Source organism: Eubalaena glacialis, chromosome 7 (genome assembly GCF_028564815.1).
Source record: "Eubalaena glacialis isolate mEubGla1 chromosome 7, mEubGla1.1.hap2.+ XY, whole genome shotgun sequence".
NCBI classification, from domain to species: domain Eukaryota; kingdom Metazoa; phylum Chordata; class Mammalia; order Artiodactyla; family Balaenidae; genus Eubalaena; species Eubalaena glacialis.
This window is the reverse complement of record NC_083722.1, coordinates 38262809-38289676: the sequence shown is the minus strand read 5'-3', so window position 1 is coordinate 38289676 and position 26868 is coordinate 38262809. Positions and strand designations below refer to the sequence as shown.

The 26868-nt window shown below is 50.7% G+C and overlaps 1 protein-coding gene across 1 annotated transcript in view; it reads right to left on the bottom strand.

Moving 5' to 3' along the window:
- CPNE5 (copine 5) overlaps positions 1-26868 on the bottom strand; it is a 92473-nt gene that overhangs the window by 17836 nt on the left and 47769 nt on the right. The window contains exons 8-13 of the mRNA XM_061195116.1: positions 26658-26708; positions 26309-26372; positions 14784-14887; positions 9896-10000; positions 2234-2275; positions 108-183 (exon numbers count right to left, since the gene is read on the bottom strand). Of these exons, the coding sequence (XP_061051099.1) occupies positions 108-183; positions 2234-2275; positions 9896-10000; positions 14784-14887; positions 26309-26372; positions 26658-26708 (442 nt within the window). The remainder of the gene's footprint in view (positions 1-107; positions 184-2233; positions 2276-9895; positions 10001-14783; positions 14888-26308; positions 26373-26657; positions 26709-26868) is intronic.

Here is a 26868-nt window from a genome sequence, read left to right as displayed (position 1 = left end):
TCACAGGAGAACATGCAAAAACCCCAGCCATGGCTCACTGTTAGTCCTCAGCAACTGGGAGCTACATATAGTCAGAGCAAACCCCAGCCTTCAGGTGTCTGCCTCACCTCATAGATGTTGAATTGGCTCTGCCCGCGGGCCAACTCCCGGTAGCTGGTGGTGAACTCCCCAATGAAGTCATGGCTGCAAGGGAAAGTTGCTGCTGAGACCACGAGGCCCAGGCTGTGCGCTGCCTCTGCTCATCCCCCCGCCTCTCATGTCCCTTCCCCTGGCTCCCAGTTCTGCCCGGGGCCTCTGCTCCAGGGGTACACACCAGCAGAGAGGGTGGGCCCCTGGGAAGAGTCCAGTGTCACCCATGGAGCAAGAAACCCAACAGCCACCCAGCAAAGAGCAGGGTCCTGGAGAATAGGACTTGGATTCTTATTTGAACGAACGAGCAATAGAATGTATTTTCGGGACAACTGGGGAAATTTGAACATGAAATGAATATTAGATGGTATTCAAGAATTATTGTTCAATGTGTCAGGTGCAATAATGACATTTGTAGTTATGTAGAAAAATGCCCTTATTTTTTAGACATTCCCAATGAGATATTTAGAGGTAAAAATGCCATGAACTGTAACTTAAACTACATCAAAACATAGATAAGGCAACTATGGCAACATGTAACACTTGTTAGATTCAGGTGATAGGCTTAAAGTGTTCATTAAACTCTTCTCTCTACTTTTCTGTGTACTTGACATTTTTCCAATAACATTTTTTGAAAAGACAATTAGCTCTAGGTCCGTCCAGGCAGCTTGAGGTGTTTTCTGCAGTGTTTACACCTTCTGCATCTCTGCCCCACAAGCGTGTGTTGATGGTAAGTGCAGCAAAACCTTGTACAAAGCAGAACTCCCATCTCCCCTGCGGTTGGCTGCCTTTCGACACCACTCTCCCTGATAGAGGGCAGTGGTTAACGTGCTGGCTGGGAATGCCTGCTGGAGTGTGATGCCCAAGAGGTGCCCCTGGGGCCTTGCCCCACCTTGAGTCCACACTGTCTTTTGTCTACATATTTACAGCTCTCAGCATTCAGACTATGAGCTCCCTGATGGTGGGACCCAATGGCATCTGGTAGCTGTCTCCAGCTTCCCTGGTAAAGGAAAGTTATGGGGAACTCCAGGGTAAGATGATGAGGTGAATCATGGGTGGAAGCCTGAAGCTGACTTGCCTGTGATGTGGTTAAAGCAAAGAGAGGACGGGACAGAGTGAGCTGTCAGAGTAGTGCTGGCACTAGAGTTTCTCTATAGGAAGGTGTTGGACAGGTGAGCTCCTTGGAAGGAGCTCCGGCCTAATTTAGAGCTGTACTTGCACAGCCCTTCACGGCATCCCCCATCCATGGCACAGACTTGATAGGCACCAGTGGAGATTAGAGGGCTTAAAGCCCCTCTATGACACCCCTGGTAGCACCACGGGATGGAGGGCTCACAAAAGTCAGGAAGGATGACATACTTGGATTTGGTTGGATTTGGTTCAACAGACAAGCAGGAGCTGGTGAGGGATCTACTAAAGTTGTGAGAGGCCTGTTCTGGTCCTCGTCTATGAATTCCCAGTGATAACTGGCTCCTTGGGGGCACTTAGATCCACAGAAGAGGAAGCCCCTGGCCTCTCCAAGGTTAGGCTCAGCCCTACTCAGGCTCTGCCTTACCGCTCCGGGGTCCATTCATATGCTCACCTTTCCCATATCCCACTCCGTCAGCCCTGCTCCCCACAAACAACTCCTCTGAGGAGTCAAGGGCCTCCTGCTAGATTTCAGGGAGTCTCTGAGAGCCAAGCTCATCTTCAGTCACCACACGATGCTTAGCCTCACACAGAGAATGCGGTCCTGAATGCTCAGGAGGTCACTAATATCTGCCTGTACCTTAGAACATGCACATTTCAGAAAATCCTACATTCTTCCAAATGTGGGGAGATTTTAGACACTGGCTGGCTGCTAGGCAGCTATTTGAGGACAAGAGGCCTCTCACATCCCTTGCACCAGGTCCTGCAGGACACAGGCCCTCTGGTGCCTCAGTGGAGCTGGGCACAGCCGAGCCACTGAGGCAGTGGTTCCTCCACAGGAAAACCCAGGCCCCTTACCCCCCGAGTTGCCATGGGTGGGGACCTGGGCACAGCTCTCTCCATGAGAGGGCGAGACCCACCTTCCTCCCAGGGGCTGTCCCCATCCCTGCTCACCTCTGTCCTTCTGCCAGCTTACCTGCCATCTCGATCCCAGTCGTATACCTCCACCTTGATGGTCCTGTAAGGCAAAGGGCCCATGGTGGGATGGACTTGACCCAGCGCCTGCGTGGCCTGAGAATGGGGCCACCTGCGTGGCCTTCTCACGCTCCTGGGCCAAAAGGGGACGGAGGAACCCCCACCAGGCTCCGAGGGCCCTCGGTGAAGAGGCAGCAGCCCAGGAGACAAAGGAACTATCTTGAAGCCTTTAAAGGTCTTAGGGACAGAGGCAGCTCCAAAGCTGCATTGGGACTTCCCTGAATTTCAGGGAAGATGTAGAAAAGCAGCCTCAGACTTCAGTTCACCCCACCTTCTCCTTGGCCACCCCAGATGGGGCACAGATCCCAGCATGAAGCCATACTGCAGTTTATCAGGGGTGGGGTCATTAGAGTGTGAGGGTGGTGCTCCCTAGATCCAAGGCCTAAGCAGGGTGGGCTCTCCTGGTGGGACCCTGGGGTCCGAGGAGCCTGAGTGGTGGGGAGCTACCCCGCATGTCAGGGATGGACCCAGGGGTCCTGACTCAGGATGGCCTGCTGAGCTTTTCCATGCCAGACTGGCTCCTGAGTGAGGGTGTAATTATCTTCACATTTTAGCCTGGCTGCTTTAATTAGTTTGTTTTGACTTCTGAGCTTGGGGCTGGGCTTTGGGAGCCCATTTTATTTTTAGCCTGTTTCTATGGCAACAGGCTAGCAGACCAGAGGCAGAAGAGGGAGGTGGAGGGTTGCAGGTTAACCCTTGGTACCAGCAGTCCTCCAGGGATGCCCAGGGATGGGGCAGATGCCAGGGTCCCTCTGCAGGGTCAGGGTCTGGGGAGGTGGAAGAGGCATGGGGGAGCTGGGTCTCCAGCCTTCAGTTCTAAATGGGGCACACAGAGGCGGCTGCCCAGGCCTGTGTTCTATGAATATCTCATCATTTGGCCCATGGCCGCGGCCCATCTCCTCAAGTCTGCAGGGAGTCTGCCTTGGAGTTCCAGAATCCCCAGAAGGAGGCGCTGTCTCCCTTCAGATGAGCCTCCATGGGGCATGGGGGTGGGATGCGGATTCTCCTGCATCAGGGTAGAAACTGTTCAGGAAATGAAGGGATGCCCAGTACGTTGTGCAGCAACTGGATTTTTGTTACCAAAATGTAAAATGGGGCAGGCATAGAAGCCCACCATTTAGAGAAATCCTTTAAATTTTTGTGAAAAACAAAAAACTATGTCTCTCTGAGGAGAATTATTATGGAAAGAAAATAAAATCTAGGCCTCTAAAGGTAGGCTGGTGATCTGGAAAGAGTGGAAAGTGGCTGGGATGTGGACTTGGATGCTGGGCCCTTTGCACTGGGACCTGGAGATGTCACTTAACCTCTCTGAGCCACAAAATCATTTTAAAGTAGGGATAATAACGGCCCTACAGAATAGCTGTGGAGACAAGTTGGTAAAACTGCCTGGCATGCGTTGGATCTCTATAAAAATGCCTCCTGGGCTTCCCTGGTGGCGCAGTGGCTGGAAATCCATCTGCCAATGCAGGGGACATGGGTTCGATCCCTGGTCTGGGAAGATCCCACATGCCGCGGAGCAACTAAGCCCGTGTGCCCCAACTGCTGAGCCTGCGCTCTAGAGCCCGCAAGCCACAACTACTGAAGCCCGCGTGCCTAGAGCCCGTGCTCTACAACAAGAGAAGCCACCACAATGAGAAGCCCGAGCACCGCAAGGGAGACACAACACAGACAAAAATAAAAAAAAATTTTTTAAAAAGCCTCCTCTCCACTTTAGCATTTGGGCCACACCTGGGATAGTTTTTTTTGTTTGTTTTTTGTCTTTTTTTGTTTTTTTAAATAAATTTATTTATTTTATTATTTTATTTTATTTATTTATTGTTTCTGGCTGAGTTGGGTCTTCATTGCGGTGCGCGGGCTTCTCATTGCAGTGGTTTCTCCTGTTGCGGAGCACGGGCTCTAGGCACGTGGGCTTCAGTAGTTGTGGCACGTGGGCTCAGTAGTTGTGGCTCGCGGGCTCTAGAGCGCAGGCTCAGTAGTTGTGGCACACAGGCTTAGGTGCTCCGCGGCATGCGGGACCTTCCCAGACCAGGGATCGAACCCGTGTCCCCTGCACTGGCAGGTGGATTCTCAACCACTGCACCACCAGGGAAGCCCTGGCATAGTTTTTCACATAGAATTTACTTAAATCAGGGACACCAAGCCTGGGTACCTGGGCTCTGCAACTTCCAATTCCTGGAATGACAAGGCTGAAAGTGACCTTGGTGGCATCCTAGCCTGGCCACCTGGCAGATCACCAGGGAGCTTTTCAGACACACAGACCCCCAGGTCCAGTTCTTGGCAGCTCTGGACAGCGCCCAGGAATCTAGGTTGAAAGGCTTCCCAAGTGGTTCTGCTGTGCATGTTCTGGAGGGATGACCTCCAGCCCCTCATTTTCAGATGGGGAAACTGAGCCTTAAGGGCACCCAGTGACTTGCCCAGGGTCACACAGCTGGTGCGGGTCTGAGCCAGGACTCTGCCCCCCAATGCTGAAGTCTCCCAGTCTTTCCCCAGAGCCTCCCAGCTCTGCAGGGGACCTTCAGGGACCCCAGCAAAGAGTGCCTCTCCTCGGACCACCAACACCAGTCCCTCAGGTGACTAGATCAGTGACAGCCACATGCTCAGAGGCTATAGGAGGACCCCAGTCATAGCCACGGCCTTGGATACCCAAAAAAATCACTGGGGAGAATTTTCTTTAAATCTCACTGCCAGAAGCCGTGATTTAATTGGTCTGGATAGGGCTCAGGCACACGTAGTTTTTAAAAGTCCCCTGGCTGATTCTAATGTGCTTCCAGAGCCACTAACCTCTCTAGATGAAATTACTGGTTTTCAAACTTGGTTACACATCGGATCCCCCGGGGAGCTTTAGCAATCCTGATGCTGATGCCTCACCCCAGAGATTCAGAATCATTTGGTCTGGGGGTGCAGCCTGTGCAGGGGAATTGTTAAAAGCTCCTCAGGGGATTTGAACTTGCAGCTGAGGTTGAGACCACTGAGTATGAGATTCCTGTGCCAACTCACCCCAGTAGCAATCACAGCCAAGGCTTCAGGGATGGCTGCAGGGGGTCAAATTAGCTCGGAGACCGAAATCTCCAGAACTGGGGAAGAAGGAGGTGCCCAGAGGCAGGGGAAGGCAGTGGCAGAAGCCAGACACAGCTGGTCAGTAGCAGCACCAGGCCTCTTGGCAGGGAGCCAGTGTCCTGTGGGTCTCTGAATGCGTGGGGCAGGAGTGACAGAGCGGGGTGTGTGAGCCTCAGCAGGCCAGCAAGGATGGGGGACGCTGGCAAAGACGCCAGGCTTCCCCCCCAGCACACCAAGCAGCTCTGTCCATAGCCTCCTCTGAGCCGAGCTGCAGGTCTGCTCCTAATGAGCCTCTCCCTCTCCCAGGCAGGAAAAGGTATGTTTCCCTGATGCTTACAAGTCCCGAGGGCTGACAGGCCTTGAGGGGTTCGCCCTAAACTAACTGAGTCAGTCCATTACTCTGAGAAGCTGCTGGGAGGAAGAAGAGCGTCGAGCCTCACAGGCCCAGGCAGTGAAGCTTGATGGCAGAGGTGCTGTGCACCCCCAGCTGTACTGCACTGACTGTGGTTCCTGTGTCTGAGTTCAGCTTGTGCACGTGTGAACCAGGGATAAGACACTCCTAACTGAGGCCATGGTATTGGGCCCAGCCCCTCCCAGTGCTCAGTGTGTGGTGGGGTTCAAAGGAGAAGCAACTGGTTCAATCCAGGGGGCCGAAGTTTGGGTGATGTGACAGCCCCCCAGCTCCTGGGAACCCTTTCCCCTCTCCACGTGAAGACCCAGTACCCTTAACACCCTTTTAAAACCTACTTATTCACCATGAAGGTGTGAGTGAGTGATAGCAGCCCGACCCAGAGGAATTTGGTTTAACAGGGACAAATCCTCAAGTCGCAGAATATTCAAGGACAGAGCAGGGGGACTTCAGGGAAGGCAGGAGAAGTGCCTTCATCACCCTTCACCCCACTTCACCCCACTGGAGGGCTAGACTAATTCTGACCCTGAGTACACTTCCTCTGACTCAGGTTCTGCTCAGCTGGGTCGCTGGGGTTTGTTCTTGTGTGGACTGGAAACACAGTAAAGGCAGGGGGACCCCAAACCAGGGGAACCCCAAATTAGAGGGCCAGCCCAGAAGTGACTTCTGGAGAAGCAACATGCACCTTCTCCTTGCCCTGGCAAGTGATATAATCTGTGGTCCTCTGTTTCCCCATCTGTGAAATGGGCATGTCACTAGTACCCACCTTCTAGGGTTACTGTGAAATTTAAACTCACAAAATAAGATACTGTATTTAAACCAATTAGGACACAATTTGGCCCATGTCCTAAAGACTCAGTAAAGCTTAATAAGATTAATTCATTTCCACCCCCATCATTCCAAGAAAACTGCCCTTTCTCAGCAGATCCCTGGTTCTCATCCCCTGGCCCTCTTTTTCACAATAGTAGTTGATATTTCTGTTTGAACTCTCTTCTCTCAGCTCCCTGACTATGGCTGCCCTCCCCCTGGTCCCCTCTTATCTCTCTGACATCCCCCTACTCCTGACCTCTGCCAGCCCCCCTCCCGGGGACTCCCAGACCTCTGTTCTCCTCTCTCCTGGGAAGAACACCACTGTACCTGTCCCATAGCCACACACTCTGGCTCCCCGTCACACTTTCCATTTCCACCAGTGGTACAATCGTCTCTCATCCTCCAAACTCCAAACCCTAATAATCTCTACGTCTCTTTCACTCCCACATCCAGGCAGCTGTCAAGGCCTTTTGAGTCTTCCTTCTACCTCCTATCTCGAAGCAGACCTGCTCAAGCCCCTGAGCAAACTCTCCTAGAGCTGTCCTCCAAGTGTCCCACCCCACTCACCCCACGCCTTGACCATTCATCAGCAGAGCGCTGGAGTTTAAGAACACAGATCCTAGAGCCAGCCTGCTTGGGTCCAGATTCTGGTGCTACTGGCAGTAAAACCCTGGGTGAGTTACTTAACCTCTCTGGGCCTCAGTTTCCTTACCTACGAGATGTGGATAGTATTTGTACCTTTTTCAGAAGAGGTACTAATTGTTGGGAGGATTAAATTAGTTCACATACATCAATTACCTCAGAAGTGCCACAGGAGCCTTTGCTGTTATAATTATGACCCATGTCTCCCACCTTGGCCTGGGAGCAACCTCAGAAGACTTGGGTCTGAGAGCTCACTGTGTCCACAGCACCCAACACGGTGTCTGGTGCCTGGCTGGCTTGGAAGACAGGGCTGCTGGATTAAACCCAATGTGTACTGTGAGGCTTCAAGAGGTGCCTCAGAAGTAGAGGAAAGCGGCCTTGTTTTCCTGAACAAGGCCCACCCTCTCCTGCCCTACGGGGGCCTCCCAAATGCCTGCACCTCCTGAGTGGCTGTTGGGTATGTGGGTGACCCTAGGGCTCAGCAGGGGGCAGGCCTGCTCACTCACCAGGCCAGTGTGACACACCTGACACCTCCATTAGCACCACTGTCAGTCACATCACAGTTAATCTGTCCCTGGCTTTGGAGGAGGGCCCAAACTGCCCAGCCATCCTGGAGGGAAGCCAGTCCAGGGCTCAGCCTGGGAGGGGGATGGGAGCCCACCTGGGCTTTCCGCAAAGCCTGCACCTTCCCCCCGCACCCACACCTCCTCCGATGGCTGAACGGAGAGCCCAGGCCTCTGAGCTGGGCTGCCCTCCTTACTGCCTCTGACAAGGCTGGATTCTGAGGCCCTAGGAGGCCTTCCCTGGGATGCGGGTTGTGGGGGGTCAGCTGTACACCCCCCGAAACCTCTAGGCAGTGCGGTCGGAAATCCCAATTCCTTCCACCCCTATGAGACTGGAGCTGCCATGTTCTCCCATCCCCCAACCTTGAATTTCCCCTCCCTTCCTCTCTATCCCAACCATTTTTCCTACATCCCTTGTCCCCAGGAACTGACGCCGCCCCCCCCAACCTTCCACCCTGCCCTGAGCCTCCTTTAGACCCTATTGCTTCAACCCCTCCCATTCCCCACCACTCCAGAAGCCCCAGGACCTGGCCAGACACGGAACAGCGGTTTGTTTGGCTGAAGTGCCTATTTTTGTTTCCAGTCTCATTTTGCACAACTATTTAGCTATCTAAAATATACGTGTGCACATCTGAGCTCCCTGTAAGCCCCCTGAAGACGGAAATGCGGCTACATTCCCTTGAATGCCGCACAGCTGGAGGCGCAGTGCTGAGCACATCGTAGGTGCTCAATGACCACCTATGGAACAGACTGGCTTTTCTGTCCCAGCCGAGAGGCAGGAAAAGAAGCCACTTCATCTCCTGGGTCAGCAGCCTAATAGGGAGGGAGACAGGGGTGCCTGGAGGCCATCCGTCTGCTCATTCCTGTCCCCTCACCCCACCGCACATACCCTGTCAGTAGCCACTGTGAACAGAGTGCCAGGGAGCCCACGCCAAGGCCACCAGCCAGGATGCCCTGAGGTATCTGTTCTGACACCCTAGGGCTCCTGTCGGAGTGGCCAGCAGAGGCCCAGCTTCCTCAGGCCTGCCTGGACAGCCCTGCCCAACAAGCCCCTGCCAGCTCGCCCCCCCTGCTATAGCAACCACCAGGAAACCAGGCTGGGTTCTTGTGACTTAACACAGACCAATACCGTGTTACAGCTCCCGTCCTACGTGTCCCCTCTCCCCCCTGCACTTGCCACAATTTGTAATTATGTTTCTTTGGGCAATTATTGGATTAATGTCTGCCTCCCCCACTAGCATGTAAACTCCAAGAGGTTGGGTGAAGGGTGAAGACTGTGTTTTGTTTCCTCCTGACTTCCCAGCATCTAGTGCAGTGCCTGTCACATGGTAGGGCATCAATAAACGTTTGTGGATGAAATGCTGAACGGTATTTTATGCATACCAGAGCCTTAGCATGTAGGTTGTGAGCTTCAAAGCAGCCCTACAAGGTAGGTGGATGTTTAAGTACCCAGTTTACAGATAAGGAAACTGAGGCTCAGACAGGTCAAAGTTTGCCCAGGTTGAGAGTGCTTTTTTCGTCACAGAGCCAGGATTGGAAACTAGGTATCTGGTATCTATACTCAACAGTCTACACTCAAACAATGATGACGTGTATTATGAGTAGGCTTTGTAGCATCAAAAAATTCCATGAGCTGTTTGCACTGCATCCCTCACCCCCATTTATGGCAACTCATCTGGCAGCGCATATCCTGGGATCCTGACTCCCCAGAGTCCCTCAGCCAGGAGTTGGGGCTGCCGGGGACCAGGTCACCTCTACCTGCATCTAGAGCCGCCGTCTGGCCCCCACCTGCCCCTCACTGGGCACAGTGAAAAGACCAACTACTGAGCTCTGGGCAGGGCGCCCAACACCCACCAGGGCTTCTCTGAAATCCTTGGTACCTCCCATGCCCCCAACCTGGGAGGGCTTCCACCAATGGGAACATCAGACTGGGAGGAAAAAAGGCGGGGTGTGGTGAGGGAAGGTCAGGGAGCCAGAGGGATCCCCAGTTCCACCCTGTGCAGGGCCAGCAGCACGCAGCTCCAGGAGGCTCTGCTCGCTCGTACTGATGGGATGGCCCTCATCAACGTGACCGTGCCCCCCGCACCTGTGCTTGGGGACAGGGGACATTTTCTCATCTCACCGATCATAGTCCCCGTTGCAGAGGGCTCTCACAGGAATGGAGAAAGTTTGCCAGACTGGGTTTAGGGTGTTCTTCATGACCTCAGTCTTGTGGCAGATAGTGAACCTGGCAAAGAAGAGAGGGAAGGCTGTCAGTCCTGACTCCAAGGGAGGCAGAATTCAGATCACCAGAGGGGCTGGCTTGTTAATCTCTGCAGTTGCCAGACAGTAGAAACAATGGCTTCGTGAGGTGATGAGCTGCCTGTCACTAGCAGCATCCAGGCAGAAGCTAGACAGCCATTTCTTTTTTTTTTTATCTTTGTATAAACTTCAGTTTATTTTATTTTATTTTTTTTAACATTTTTATTGGAGTATAATTGCTTTACAATGGTGTGTTAGTTTCTGCTGTATAACAAAGTGAATCAGCTATACATATACATATATCCCCATATCTCCTCCCTTTGGCATCTCCTTCCCACCCTCCCTATCCCACCCCTCTAGGTGGTCACAAAGCACTGAGCTGATCTCCCTGTGCCATGCGGCTGCTTCCCACTAGCTATCTATTTTACGTTTGGTGGTATATATATGTCCATGCCACTCTCTCACTTCTTCCCAGCTTACCCTTCCCCCTCCCCGTGTCCTCAAGTCCATTCTCTACATCTGCGTCTTTATTCCTAGACAGCCATTTCTTGATAACACTACAGAAAGGATTCCTGCACCAGGTAGGAGTGTCAGGAGATGTGGTTCTGGCCCCTGTTCTCTGTGTGACCTTGAGCAAGGTTGTCCCCCTCTCGGCCTCTATTTCCTCGCCTCTAAACCCAGGGAGTTGGCCACTATTAGACTTTTTTCATCTGAGATGCATGGAAGGATCTGGGGACGGGCTTTAGGGGTCTGTGAACCCTTGAAGTCGTCAGTGGAACTGGGTGCCTGAGTTTCATGTGCTTGCTGTTCCCCTGCCTGAAGGACTCTCTCCCAAATTTCCATGTTAACGGCTCACCTCCTCACTTCCTTCAGGTTTTGCTCCACTGTCATCTCTTTGACATGAGCACCTGCCCTGAGAACCATTATCTAAAATTTACAGCCCCCTGGTCCCCTGACTCAGAGATCTCCTAGTCCCCTTCCATACTGCTTTTTCCATCCCATCTGTCACCATTTGACATTTGACATGGTCTATCTTTCTCCTTATTTCTTTCACAGTCTGTCACTAAAATGTAAGCTCCATAAGGGCAAGGGTTTGTCTTCCTTGTTCACTGGTATATTTCTAGTGCCCAGAATAGCACCTGGCACTTAGTAAGGTGTTCATGTAATATTTTTTTCACAATGAACTAATGAATAAATGTATTTCTCAGAGGAGAGTTTCCATAGCTCTCACTGGCATTTCAAGCCAGTGAAATTAAAGCCCCTGGCTTAGATGATCTCTAAGACCCTTTCAGCTCTTGTAGTCTGAATCCATGAGCTTGCTTTGCAAACTAAAAGTGCAGAATTGGCTTAATCCCAGCTGGACCACAGTCCAGCGCCCCTGCCCACTCCCCATGCCGTGCCTGACTGGCCCCGCCCTGGAAGCCTGCCCTGCCACGTGGAGGGGCAGCCAGAAGCCAGAGTGGAGCTCAGGGCAGGGGCTGTCCCCATGAGATTTCCCAGCATCCACCCCAGCTACCTCCTGGCTTGGAAAGGTCACCCAGGAAGGTGCCTGGGCCCCGCCCGTACCCACACAGCCTGTGCCATTTCTTCTCTGGCAATTTTCAAGTCAAAATGTCATTCCTGTCACCATGGCTCAGCGTTTCTCTTCTGTGCTCCTTCTCGCCCACCCACTGGAGTGTGAGGTACATGTGGGAGACCTCCCCACACACTCCAGAGCTGGTGATGGGGACAGGAATGGGGACGGGGAAAGGAGGGGCCACAGCTGCCCATGGCTGGGGCAGTAGGTCGGGCAGGAAGAGGAGCCTGGACTGGGGGAGGGGGCAGGAGGGAGAATCAGGCGCAGCAACTGGTGGTGAAGGGAGGGAGGTTCGCACCCTGCAGAAGCCCTAACCTCCCACCTGGAACAGTCGCACAGACCTGCTGTGGACCCTCCCCGTCTCCGCACCTCTTTGGAACCACTGCCTTCTCTAGCTCCTCTCGCTTGCCAGCCAAACTGCCTGACCAAGTCTTCTAAGCTATTAGCCTCATTTCCTCCCTAGGTCTTTCTTCCTGAGCCCTGTGTGGTCTGTTTTCTGCTTCAGACTCTTGCCTGAAACCACTTTCTTTAAACTCCCCCACCCCCACCCCCCTTTGCCATCACTAAATTCACAGGCCCCTCGATCCCCTGATGTACTTGCCGTGGGGGACGAGACCCTAGTGTGGAAATGGTCCCTGCAGTCATCTCCCAGCTCAACTCAATTCATTTCAACACACACTCGGGACGTGGCTGTGGGGTGAGGGTGTGAACCAACAGGGTCAGTCAGATGTGGGCTCCGGTCCCAAGACCAGTACCTCCAGCTGTGCAGCCCTGGGCAAGTGACTGAGCTTCCCAAAGAACCGTAACTAACGCTGCCAGACCCTGTTCTAATAACCCGAATTAACTCATTTAATCCTCACGGCTTCCCTGGGAGGGAGGTGTTATGATTCTCCCCATCACACACACCAAGAAACTGAACCGCAGAGGGTAGGGCCCCACTGTCCAGAATGGTAGCCACTAGCCTCACGTGGCTATTTACATTTAAATTAACTGAAATGAAATGAAATAAAAAATTCAGTTCCTCTGTCGCACTAGCCCCTTTCAAGGGCTCGGCAGCTGTACGTGGCTGATGGCGACCATAAGGGACAGTGAGATACAAAACATCTCCACCATCACATAAAGTTCCATTCGGTTAGACACTTGCATAAAATTACAGAGTTAATGATTGGCAGCGACTGGCCGAGCCCGCTCTCCATCACCACATTCTTGCTCCCAGACCAGTGATTCTGACTGAAGAAGACAAGGTATGTGCAGTGCCAGGAGCACGGGTGCTCTGTGGATGCTTCCTGCCCTTTTCCCTCCTGGCGTGGCAGGCATGACATTTCACTCCCTTTGGTCCCTCTGGATCGGTTTCTCCAGCTGCCCTTGGTGTCCCCTCACCCCAGACAGATCCAGCCCATGCTTTAAGTGAAACTCGCCCCCAAATAAACTCTCATCGCCTGCCCCATCTGACCAGCTCCTTTGCCATTTTCAACAGTCTGGGTTCCCTGCAGCTCGTCTGCCAGGGAGGGGGCGGTGACGGTGGTCCCCACCCAGGTTCTGCAGAGCCAGGTCTTGCCCTGCCCTTTTGCCCATGTCCTCCCCTCCCTGCCTCCTCCCCTGCATTTCCACAGCTCGCCTGGCGCGGCACCTCCCACCTGTTCACCACGTCAGTCACGAGTCTCTCCCTCTCCCCCGCCCCCTCCCCACCCAACCTACACACCGCTCTGCTAGAATAATCATTGGCAAACACTCTGCAACATGTCCATCTCCTGTTCCACAACCCAAATCCCTCCCTCCTGCTGGCCAGTCAGCCCTCGCCGCTGAGACAAGCCCTGGGGCGGCCCCTGCCCTCCTTCCTGGAGGGGACTTACATGGACATTTCCATGGGCGCCCAGAACATCACTCAGACCTTTTCCTCCCTCCCTCAAGTCAAGTCAAAGTCAACAAGAATTATTTAAAGAAATCCTGCTAAGAGTCCTACGGTGAGACAAAGAATCCTTTTGTTATGCAAATGATCGTACCTAATTTCCCTTGTTTTGTACATTCGTTTAAAAATCAGTTTTCCCTTCGACTGAAACATACCTCCTCCCTGCTGCTGCCCTGCCCCCCAACACACACACACACGCACATGCACTCACACACACACACACACACACACCCAGAGTTTCAGATTCTAGGGGACTTAGTGAGGCCTCCTTGCCCTCTGTTCAGGGCACACTTGCTTTGCACACACTGTTTCTCTAGCCTGTTATTCTTCCCTGTTCCTCCCCCCACCCCCAACCCCCAAACCCCGTGGACCCATTTTTTCCCTCTCCTTCAAAACCTTCTTCCTAGTTCCCTTCTCCAGCAGCGTTTCTCTAATTAACCTCCCTGGCCCCATCGCTTCCTCATTCTGCAGAATCCCAGCTAAACAGCCGCAGCCTTCCAGAGCTGTGGTGCTTAGAGACCATGGAGACCACCTAATCTAACTAGATCATTTTACTGATGAGAAAACAGGCCCAGAGAGGGGGCATACTTGTCTAGGGTCACAGAGCGGGTTGGAGAAGAGGACTTAGGTCCCAAGACCCTCAACCTAGAATCTGTCCCTCTGTGTACATCACTGACCTCCTACATTGCCCAACGAGTTGTGTGTCTTTCCATCATATTGTGGGTGGCTTCCAGATTAGGGAGAGGAGAGAAGGAAATGGGGGCTTCAAAGATGGGAGGGATTTTGAATGAAGCCTGGGGCCAAGGGGGGAAAGGGGTCCAGATTTGCCATGCTGAGTAGGAAGTAGTGGGGGGAATACATGTAGTGGGGTGTTAGGAAGGCTGTGGGTGAGCGAGGACAAGGCTTAGAGATGTGGACTGATGCATGTGGAAGAAGGAATGGACTATCAGAGGGGCCCCTCATTCCTGCCCTAGCCCTGTTTTTGCCCGCTCCCTCCATCTTTGACATGCCCAGCGCCAGCCATTTAGTAATGACCCTCAGAATGGCACTGTGGGCTTGCAGTCTGCCCCTAATTCCCCACCAGCCCCATCTGTGAGGCCAGGGTACTACCTTGGAGCCCCTGACTTCCACCCAGAGCCCCTGCCCTCTCTAGAGCAGGGGCCTCAGGACAGCAGCAGGAGGAGATGGCCCAAACCACCCCGCCCGGCAAGTCACCACGGTCCATCCCTCCCCCACAAGCCCATGCCCCCAGAAGTGGGGGTGAAGCGTTGCTGGAGAACTCACGTTCCATCCTCGTTGCTTCTGTAGAACACCAAGAAGGGGTCAGACTTCCCAAAGAAATCCTTCTTGTCCAGCTTGTTGGCACAGAACTGCATTGTGGCGACATCCTGGTGGGAAGGAGGGAGAAGAGGGGTGTGAGGCACAGAAGGCTGGAGGGGGGCCCCGTCCCTATGGGAACACAGCCCCAGGGCCTGGGGATTCTGGGCCCCAAGCCAGTTAGAAAGGACAGCAGCTCACACTGCCCCGCACCACGTGCCAGGCCCTGAGCTAACACTTCGGAGGGTCTCATTTCATCTTCAAACAACCCCACCCGGCAGGTCTGGCAGAGCAGCCGGGCAGTGAAGCAGGTGGATTCTGGAGCCGGCTGCCCCAGTTTGAATCCTGGCTCTACCACTTTGTAGCTGTGTGACCAGGCAAGGGAGGTAACCTCTCAGAGCCTCAGTTTCCCCTCTGTAACATGGGGCTGATTGCAGTACACACTTCAAAGGGCTGTGGTGAGGGCTGAATGAGATCAAGTGTGCGAAGTCTGGAGCAGAGCGCAGGCACGTCACCCACTCGGTCAAGGTTCATGCAAGAGGTATCATCACTATTGTACTGAGTGGCTCAGAGAGAGGTGCAATGACTAACTCAAGCCACTCTGAGCTTGGTCACCTAACCCTAAGCCCTAACCCCAAGCCCTTGCTGGCCACATTGCCTCATTCCCTTACATGACTGTATGGTTCCTAGAGGACATTCACGTTTAAGTATCACTTTCACATGCACTGACTCACAAGAGGCTCATCTAACTCTGAGGTAACTATAGCTGGACCATGACCCCCCCCCCCATTTTACAGCTGAGGAGCCTAAAGCTCAGAGCAGGGAGCAACCCCTACAAGTTTATCAAACAGAGCCCTGGGTTTCTGACTCCCCTGACTAGTTCACGGCTTTGGCTGACCCAGACCCAACACTCAGCCCAAGAGCATAAGGAAGGTACCAGGCCTAGTGAGAATCGGTTGACCTCTCCTCTCACACGGCTCCTAGCCCCTCAGCTCGCTGCAGCCAACAGGGCACTGGGCAGAGATGCCCCTGTGTCCTCCTCTTTGCCCATCCCCGTGTGATCTCTTCAACCTGAAAGCTCTGCATCCCGACAAATCAGCTGCCAACTGGCCAGAGCTCAAGGCTCTGTCAATAGTCCCTGGGGCCTGGCCTGCCCTCAAGGGCCAGGCCTGTCAGGAAGCAAGCCACCCAGCTCTCTCACGCTGCCCGCTTCCTCTCAGTGGGGAAGAGGGTCTCTGGAGATCAGTGTCCTACAGCCCAGTGAGGACCAAAATGGTGGCAGGGATGAAGATGCAACCTCTCACAGCTTGAAGGACATGGTCAAAGGTTGGGGCAGTGGGTATGATATAATGGTTAAGAATATGGTCTCTGGAGCCAGGCTGCCTGCTTCCGTTCCATCCCCTTACTAGCTGTGTGACCTAGGGCAAGTTACTCACCCTCTCTGTGCTCAGTTTCCTCATCTGTAAAATGGGGGTACAGGCAAGGCCTACCTCATAGGCTTGTGAGGATGAAATGAGTTAATTGAGTACAGCGCTGAGAACAGTATATTGCACACACTAAGTACTGTGTGTGTATAAGTTATGATGATTTGGATATTTCTCCCCTCCCCCCGCGCACTGTGTGTGGTCTCTGTCCCTGCCCCACTCCCACCTCTACCACCTCATATGCCTTCCCTCAAGGACATCTGACAACAGCAAACAGAGCATCCCTCCATTCACTTGCTCATTCATTCATTCAACAAACATTTATTAGATACCATCTATGTGGGCCTGTCACTGAACTCAGTGCTTTACAGCCTTATCATATTTAGCCCTCAGAATAATCCTTTGTTGGTTTTTACAAATGAGGATGCTGGGGGTTGGAGAAGCTAGGTAACCTGCCCAAGATCACCAGCTGGCAACTAGGGGAGCAGAAATTCAACATGTATGAACTCAACATGATTTCAAAGTCATGCCTCTTCCAGCACAGAACACACTATAGTTCACATGGCCCGCTTCCCTGTATCTTTAGAGTCGCTGATTTCTTCTGACTCGGGTCAGGGCTGGACTCGGGTTAGCCTGGGCTGAGAGGGTCTCCTGAAGGGAGGCTCTGAGGGGCAGTGCTGGGGCACAGTGGCCAGCACACGGAGGCGCCCAGGTAATGATGGCTTTTATCATGTCCCTCAGCATCGCCCACCTGAGAGGGACAAGGAGGCCGGATTGGGGGCTTCCAAGGCCTAGAAGCCCCAGGAATCTGAGAGCCTCCTGAGAAATCTAGGACTTCAGACCTGGAATAGAGAATGGCTGACTTATTGAGCACTTACTCGATGCCAGGTGCTGTGTTAAGCCTTCTGTTTACATACATTATTTCACTGAATCCTCATTATAACAGTATGAAGTAACTCCTCTAGTCTCCCCAGTTTACAGATGAGGAAACTGAGGCTCTTAGAGGTCGTCCAAGATCACACAGTGGTGGTAACAAAGGCAGTTAGACTTCAGGGCTTTCCCTCACACCCTCCCAGAAAGATCTCTAGCCTTCTAAGTCCATCCCCAGCAGTCACTATCTTTCCCCGGGAGAAAGTTCCAATCCCATCTCATGCTGGATGGAGGGAGCACTTTAAATGCCTCCCTGGGGAGTTCCATCCCAAGGCCTAGAAAGAGGAGGAAGCCTAGGACCTGGTAGGCTCCTCCTGGAACTGGCTATATAATTTGTGGGACCCAGTAAAAAGGGAAAATGTGAGGTCCTTTGTTCAAAGAGTATTAAGAGATTTCAAGACTGTAACAGCAGAGCATTAAACCAAGAGCAGGTCCTGTGTGACTGAACAGATCACATGCCCATAAAGTGGGCCCTGGCTCCTCCCCATGGATGGAACCATCAGCGGCATCAGAAAACAGACTTTTCTGTTTTCCTACTTTGCTGAGTAGGAGCCCCAGCAAGGAATGCAAAGCTCTGAGTTCTAGTTTGTCCCAGCAGTCCTTCAAGCCCTCTGAGCCTGTTTCATCTATAAAGTGATGCACTGTACAGGATGATCACCACTGTCCTTTTCAGCTGGGCGGTTTAGGTTTTGGTGCTGATGCCACAGGGAGCATACTGGGAAAGGGGCGGCATCTGGGGAAGGCTGGCGCTCAGGGGACAGTCTGGGAATCCAGGATCCCTCCAGCCTCCCCAGGCATAGCTTGGTGATTATCACAGTGACCTCTCCCATGTCTGGAGGTCACCTGTGTGACACCTTCTCCTGAATGAACACAGGCAAGCCGCATATGACACCTATACTGGTTGACTACGAAATACACACATATATTTGAAACAACCAAAACAGATGCCACAAAATCCAGAGGCAAATCTCTTATTTTTCCTTCCTAGGAGAACCCCTGCGGGCCCTGCAAGATCAGGGAGGGGAGTAGGAATATCAGAAAAATATTAATGAAGAACTTAATAGACCTTAACTTCCAGGACTATTTAGTGCTCCACTGGGAGGGCCACGGTCCCAGCACAGCACCTGACAGAGAGAACAGTACAAAGGAGCCACAGACACCTGGTTGGAACCCCAGCTCTGCCATCTACTAGCTGAGCAGCCTGGGGCAAGCAATTTAACCTAAGTCTTGGTATTCTCCTCTGGAAAAATGGAGTAATAATGCCCCCTGTGAGACTGTTGGGAAGACCAAGGGAGATGATATATGTTAAGTACCAGTCCACAGTGCCCAGCATAGAACAGCTAAAAGAATAGAAGCCAACACTCGCCGAGTGCCATCTACTCCTGGGCTGACCCATATGGAATTGCCAATGTTCAACTCGTGTTTATCTACGATAACTACAATCGTTATTCCCATTTTAAAGCTGAGGAGACTGAGGCACAGAGAAGTTAATACCCTTTCCTGAAGCTACAAAGCTTAGTAAGAGGAGAAGCTTGGATTGAAACAAGACAGTCTGGCTCCAAAGATTAATAACTGAGATTCCAAATGATGACCCTGAATCATCAAGATAAGTTTAATTATGTTCTGTAGCCTCAGTTTGAGAAGTCAGAGAAGTGTGAAATCCATTTCAGAAAAGTCTCCTCTATGCAAGCTAGTTAAAAAAAAAAAAAGACTGACTCTGAAATTCATCTAACTGGAAACATCCGCCAGTGAGCCACATCTCATTCCCCCACACCACCCCCATGGCAAATATGTGTGAGGCATTGCTGGGGGCTTATTTTGTTCTTCAACCTGATCTGCCTTCCCTAACGCCACCCAGACCCAGAAACATTCGCCAAAAGCCCATTATGATAAACTGTATGGGGCCATTGTCAAATCCATGGGCATAAGACAGAACTTCAGAGAGCTTTCTAGGCTATAACCAAGGCTAGCTTCCTCCCTAATGGGTGTGTGGCCCATGGGGAGCCCGTGAGACAAGGAGCATGGAGCTGCTTGGGGACTTGCTTTTGAAGGTGCCTCTGGGTTATGTCAATAGTCCTATTTACTATGCTTCAACTGTTCCCCTTAAATAAGGGTTAATGAATGAATCAACCCTTGATATACATGTGACCCCAGGAAGAGGCTAGGGAAGCAGCAATAAAATGCACTGGGCCAGCAGGATCAGGGAGCAGCAAATTCTGGCTGAGGGTCAGAGGTCCTGTTGTTTGACATTCTCAGCCTGAGAGTGGGGCTCTCTGAACACATGATATGCCTTTCCCAAACCAGAAGCATCTCTGGAAACAACTGCAGAGATGATAAAACAGCTCCTGCAATATATAATTTTCTGCAATTTCTGCCTTTTCACCCTATCTTTTAAAAAAACATATTAAGTTCTCCTAAAACAGCAGAATTGCCTCAATTCGCATCTTTTCGCATGTTAATCAGGCTGCTTGGGAGACCACAGCAAACAGCCTTTCTCTCTGGGATGGGGGCCTGGCCCACTCTAGCATGTTAGGCCTCCCTGACCCAGGAGGTCAGCAAGTGGGCTGAAGGCTGGGAGAGGGTAGCAACACCCCGGCGGGGGGAGAATGGAAGGCTGCTCTGGCTTGGGTCTTGCTGGCAGCCCCCCGGATCAGAGCAAGGATAAGGCAAGTGCAAAATTTAAGGGACTCCAAAAATCTCAATAATCAAAGATTTTAATGAGATATTTTTTTAAAAAGATTTTTTTGATGTGGACCATTTTTAAAGTCTTTATTGAATTTGTTACAATATTGCTTCTGTTTTATGTTTTGGTTTTTTGGCGACGAGCCATGTGGGATCTTAGCTCCCCGACCAGGGATCGAACTCGCACCCCCTGCATTGGAAGGCGAAGTCTTAAACACTGGACTGCCAGGGAAGTCCCTAATGCGATATTTTTAAAAATCAAAATCAATGCAAAAATCCATGATACATAAAATATCAAAAATCTAAATAAAGCCATTTTACAAATGAAGAAACTGAGGCACAGAGAGGTCAGGTAACCTGCCCAGGGTCACATAGCTCGTAAGCAATGGCATTTGGTCTGGATCCAGAGCCCAAGTTCTTAACCACTTTGCCCCACTGCTCACATGCTGTACCCTAAGAAGCACTTTTAAATAGATGGTGGAACCATGGTGACATTTACTGTCTTCTCTTTAATATTTGCTGCATTTTCCAAATTTCCTGGAATTAGTACATTGTCTTTTTCAGTCTGAAAAAAGAAGACATTGATTAAAAAGAAAAAACCTATATGGGAAAAGGATCGGAAAAAGAATGGATCTATGTATATGTATCACTGAATCACTTTGTCGTACACCTGAAACTAACACAATGTTGTAAATCAACTATACCCCAATATAAAATAAAAATTAAATTAAAAAATAAAAATAAAAAGAATCATTAGCCACAACTCTGAAATTTAGCATTCCAGTAGGGAGAAACACAACTCAGAGCTGGGGGTGATTCTGTGACCAGTGACCTTCAGAAGGGCTTCTGCATTCACAGAGGGGCCCAGAGCCCCAGCCTGCCTGGATAAGACTGCAGAAGCAGGAGACCTGGGGTGTAGGCATTCAGGGATAGAAGCAAAGACCCCATAGGCTAGAGTTTATTCTAATGCAGATGGTGAGTATTAAAGTTGGTCTAGGAGACTAGGCCTGTCGCTACACATTGACGGGAATAACCTCCTTGAGGTCAAGCTGGTTTTTCTCTGCTGTCTTTTTTTTTTTAATAAATTTATTCATTTATTTATTTATTTTTGGCTGTGTTGGGTCTTCATTTCTGTGCAAGGGCTTTCTCTAGTTGCAGCGAGTGGGGGCCACTCTTCATCGTGGTGCGCGGGCCTCTCACTATCGCGGCCTCTCTTGTTGCGGAGCACAGGCTCCAGAATCACAAGCTCAGTAGTTGTGGCTTACGGGCCCAGTTGCTCCGCAGCATGTGGGATCTTCCCAGACCAGGGCTCGAACCCGTGTCCCCTGCGTTGGCAGGCAGATTCTCAACCACTGCACCACCAGGGAAGCCCTCTTTGCTGTCTTAATGACTGACTTCTCAAGCAATCCAATCAGTTGTGGAACTGTTGATTTGGTCATTCAGAGGCTGAATACTCCAGATTGACCGTTTTTCCTCCTGCTCACTGAGCCTGTGTGTCTGGGATACTAACCAAAATCCATCAACTAAAGTTCAAAGAAAAATGGAACAATTCAGCTATGAGGATGTTCACTGCAGTATTAATTATACTGTTTCCTTTAAGAGAATAGCTTTAATAAATTATGGCCCATCCATAAACAGAAAAATGATATACAGCTATTAAAAATGTCTTCCAAGAATATCTAGTGACATGGGAAAATAAATCTGGTTACCATATTCTGCTAATTATAAGAAAAAACTATATATTTGTACGCCCAGAAAAAAAAGCCTTAGAAGAAATGCATCAAAATGTCAACAGTGATTATCTCTTGTTGATGTTTCTATTCTTTGTATTTTCCAACTGTCTGTTAGAAACATGTTATTTTTCTAGCATCAGGAAAAATGTTTTTGTTTTGTTTTCTTTCATTCTGTTTTTTTTTAACCAGAAAGATAATTTCTAAGACCAAAACATTACAAATTAACTTTTTTAAAAAGTGATGTCTGAATCCTGATCATTTATCATGCAGGACACTTAACACCCGTGCTGGCCACACACACATTTTTCCCAAACATCAACCTGCATATTCTGGCACTCAGAAAACCTTCACCACTTCCCCCCACTTCGCCTTACCTCTTTCTTCCTATCTTTCTCCCTCCCTCCCAGGACTCTTCCTGAGCCTCCCATATAGAGACACTGGGCTCTCTCTGAAGTTTGTCTTTAGAACAATGAGAGTTCTGACTTTAACAGGATTCAAAGCTAAGCTCCCCGGCCACAAGGTCCCACACAACCTGGCCCCCACACTCACCCACACCCTTGCCTCTCTGATGTCACTCATCACTCTTCTCCTGCTCCTGGGCCTTTGCAAAAGCTAATCTCTTTGCCTGGATTCATCTTCCCCCAGGTAGCTGCAAGGGCTCATTGCCTCACCTGTATGTATTTTGGAATAGCGTATAGTATATCCGTGAATTTTCCTTCAGGATACTAAAGAGTGCTATAAAATATTTGTTATAATGAAGAGGCAGGGTTGAGGACCACTGCTGTACTGTGATTGCTGGTTGGCAATTTCTGTCTCTCATACTAAACTGGAAACTCTGGGAGGGCATGAACTGAGCCAAAGCGTATCTGATGAAATGAAATGAATGAATACACGAGCAGGCTGGTGATACCGAAAAGGGGCGGGGGAGGGGCAGCTGCAGTGTGAAGCTTTGACTCCCTTGGCTTGTGAGAGGTGAGCCACACTTTGGCCAGTGTGTGCAGGGACCTGACTGGGAGGCAGTGAGAATGTGCATCCGGCCAGGATCTCCTGGCTCCAGAGCAAGGCTGGTCTGGGTGGCTGGCAGCCCTAAGCGTAGCTAAGGGTCTGGGGAGGAGAAGGCAAGGAGCTATCTGCTCCCTGCACCCGCAACACCTCCCTGCCTCTCTCCAGAAGCCCAGCCACTCACCATGCCTGCTAAAGGCTACTGGCCTGACAAAGACCACAAAGCCCACAGCTGTTCCATGTACCATGAAGACTCGGGACTTCCCTGGGTGAGGGAAAGACTCCCTGAACCAAGGCTTGGGCTAGAATCCTGCAATCTTAGGCAGGTCACTTCAACCTCTCTGCATGTGTACACTGGGTTACTCACACCTACCCAGGCCTGAGCCCCATGGTGACAATCAAATAGACTGTTAACATGAGAGTCTTGGTCAACTCTGAGGACTATGCAAATATTGCTCAGTATTACACAGAAAAATCATTGTTTTACTGATGAGCATAATGAATTCTTTGGTCATTCAGAGCCCCTTCAGGAAATTAACTCGTCGTTGTCAACATCAAGCATCACTGAATAATATTTTGGATCAAATTCGGATTGTTGGAACTTTCTTGGTATTTAAATTCCAGATGAGAAGGGTTTTTCTATAACCATCAAAGCATGCTGGTGACCCGCTGGAGTCTACTCTAATCCTTTGCTGGTCCCTGCCCGCCCACACCATCCCCATGGATGAAGGGAGGGTTTGTCTGCTTTGGCAGAATATATTCATTTGAGCAGGAAGCCCTGCTCTGGTGAAAAACCATCTCTCAGACTCCACCCTCTTCCTTTGATCCTCCTACTGAATGCTGGAACGACAGAAGCAAAGCCGTTCAGATGTAATTATTTTAATTCAGCCAGATGCTGGGAATTAGTCTCTTTTCCTTGCAAGTATTCTAGGGAAAGACAGGACTCAGCCAAAGATGCCCCAAAAGAAAAGGAGCTGACAATATCAAGAGGAAGGGAGGGAGCCCCCCCAAACCCCACTTGCTCTGAAACAGCTTAAATCAAAGAAACTGCTGTCATCCCTGGATGAAGGAGGGGAAGGGAGGAGTGGAGAAGGAGGAGGAGGAGGCAGAGCCTAATGGGTATTAAACTCAGACTGTTTACCAATCCCGGAAAACTAGACCAATAACAGCACCCAGCATTGTCTACAGCTTTAGAATTTCCAAAGCACTTTCACTTACATTACTTTATTTAATTATAAACGAGGGAGGAAGTCACCGACTGAGTTATAAGCATGGGGGCAAACTGAATCTAGGCTTCAGGGAATTCAGATTCAACCTTTCCCAGACACCCACTAGGAGCCCAGCCCCTGCTAGGCACAGTCACCTTCACGATCTCTTTTAATCCTCACAGCCAGCCTATCAGCCCCAGCATACATGTGGGGAAACTGAGGCTCAGGAAGCTTGAACAGAAGCTCTAGTCTACACATCAGCTGCATTCTCTCCCTTGTTGGGACTCTAGCAGCGTTGAGGTCGCCAGCATGTATAGGCATAGGAGTTTTCATCATCACCTGCTACTAAACATTTGGTTTGTGCTTCCTATTCATTCAATCACAGATTCACGAAAGAAGCCCTGTGATCACCTACTGCACGCCACGCCCTCTGCTGGGTGTATACGAGGGGGAGGTTTAGTCCTGCGGTCAATTTCCTCCAGACCCACTAAGGTAAACAGACAAGTAGAGAAACCAGATTGAGCAATTGTGTTTGAGATGATTTGGTCATTGTTATACTGCCCTGTCCTAACGATTCTGTGTCTTATTCTCCAACTGGACGCCCCTGAAAGCAGAGTTTGGGACACTACAGCCTAGTCATTAAAGACCCTGGCTCTAGGACCAGACTGCCTGGGTTCACATCTCTTCTACTCAGTGGCTGTGTGACCTTGGGCAGGTCCCTTAACCTCTCTGTAAAATGAGGACCATAATACATCAGATATTATAATACATCATTCTACGGATACATACATCAGATAAATAAACTGATACTATACACCACTTAGCACAGTGTGTGTCTCAGAATAATTGCTCAATTAATATTGGCTAACAATTTATACCTCCATACATACCAGTAGTTCTCAAAGTATGGACCAGGAACCCCCAAGGGAGTCCACGAGGCCAAAGCTATTTTCATAATAATGCTGATAAGACATGGAGTTTTCTAGAAGTTATCCAACAGTGATATCATAACAGATTGACTGCAGAAGCTGATATGAGAACCTAGCTCTTCTGTTAAGCGAGACGTTAAAGCGATTTTTTTTAATATAAAGCAAAGCACCCTTCTCACTAAATGACTTTTATTTTGGAAAATATAGTTATTTTTCAAAAAAGATGTTACTTCTGTTAACCTATAATGGGTTAAACTATTGTTATTTTTAAATGAATTAATACATAATTTAAATTTCTTTTTTTTTTTTTTTTTTTTGGTCGTACTGTGCTGCCGCATGTGGGATCTCAGTTCCCCAACCAGGGATTGAACCTGCGCCCCCTACAGTGGAAGCGCGGAGTCTTAACCACTGGACTGCCAGGGAAGTCCCTCAATTTTAACTTCTAATATGGTAAATACTGATAGCTAATGGATACAGTAGTTATACTGCCTTCCCAGGAAGGTCAGAAAATGCTGTTTCTCCTCATCCCTCCCAGGCCCTCTACCCTGAGCTGGATCCAGCCCCATAGGAAGCTGAGTTCCCAGGTTACCCCAGAATTGGTCTTGTGCTCACACTGTCGCTGTCTCCTCCTTTGCTCCTTATGACCTTCTATGTTCTCACCTGTGGCTCCTAATTAACCCAAGGGGCATGCAAGCCTGGGTAGTTTGGGGGAATAAGCCTGGGTTTCAGAATCAGGCTGACCTGGATTAGAACCCTGGCTCTACCACTTATTGTCCTTGAACAGGTGATTAGCCTCTCTGAACCTCACTTTCCTCATCCATAAAATGGGAATAACAATGGTTACCCTACCTCTTAGGATTGTTGTCAGAAGTAGTGATAACATGTAAAATGCCCAGACATTGACAGACAGAAACTATCATCATTACTGCATTTTATCAGCATTATTAGCTATTGCGTCCCCTGAGCCCCTTCTTGGGTGCTCGGCTACCTGCCAGCTGTCCCCATCTCCTTCTTTTCCACAGTCCCACAGAAGAAGCAAAACCAAGGGCTGCCTAGGATTGCAGACTCTGGCTTCCCAACACACACACACACACACACACACACACACACACACACACCTCACATGCTCTCACTCCCTCAGCCCCATGCAGGGGTGTCACCCTACTCCAGAGCTAAAAGTGAAAAATGACGACTAAATGCCAAGCGCCCAGGCTCCAAGACTGAAAAGGCCCCTCTGTTGCCAGTGTCAGTGCCAAGGCAGTCTTGGCTCAAGGACAAGTGAGCGGTGGCCGTGATGGGGAGTGGACCAGGGCTCCCAGCCCAGCTCTGCTGCTGACTGTGGGCGAGTTTCTTCCTGTCTCTGGGCCTCAGCTCAGCTGTAAAAAGGGAAGACACCTTCTAGCTCCGATGTTGTGGACTTCTACGACAGCCAGGTCAGACTGAGGAGCCCTGTCTTCCCCCAGTCCCTCCAACGACACACAACGACCCTGTGATCCCAGGGTCACAGAGAGGCCAGCTTGCTCTCTGTCACTGCTTCATCCCCACCCCCACCAGGTCCTGTCCTGGAGTCCCTCTGCCACTCACCCTGCAGTTGCTGAGCTCCTCAGCAGACAGGATGATGGTGCCACATTTCTTCCCTGGGACACCACTGGGAGAGGAGAAGATGAAAGAATGGAAAGTCAGACAAAGACGGAGACACAAGCCTGAACTCTCCCTGAATCAGCCCTCTTCATCCTCCTCCCGCTCCCCCCAACCATCCAACAAATCTGCCCCAAAGCCCCTAAGAAGACAGAGTCTCCTGTGGCTTAGGGCACTGCTTCCTGGGCCAGGCCCCCAGGCCTGGAGCTGCCCCACCCCCTGCTCCCCAAGAGCCCGCCAAGAAGGGTACGGTCTGCAGTGAAAGTCCTAGAATTGGAAAAGCATCCAGACTCACCCGGAGGCTTCCAGACCAGTGGTCCTCAAACTTTCCATCCAAAGACCACTTCTGTGGGCAAAAGACCTCGTGGGCTAGCCACCCCACCCTGCACCCAGCTGATCCCCAGAGTCCCGGAACATTCCAGCTCTGAGCCACTCTGATTCATCATAGGTGGGAGAGCAATAAGAGGGGGTAAAGCAGGAGGACTGGTATACTCTTGGTGGCAGCT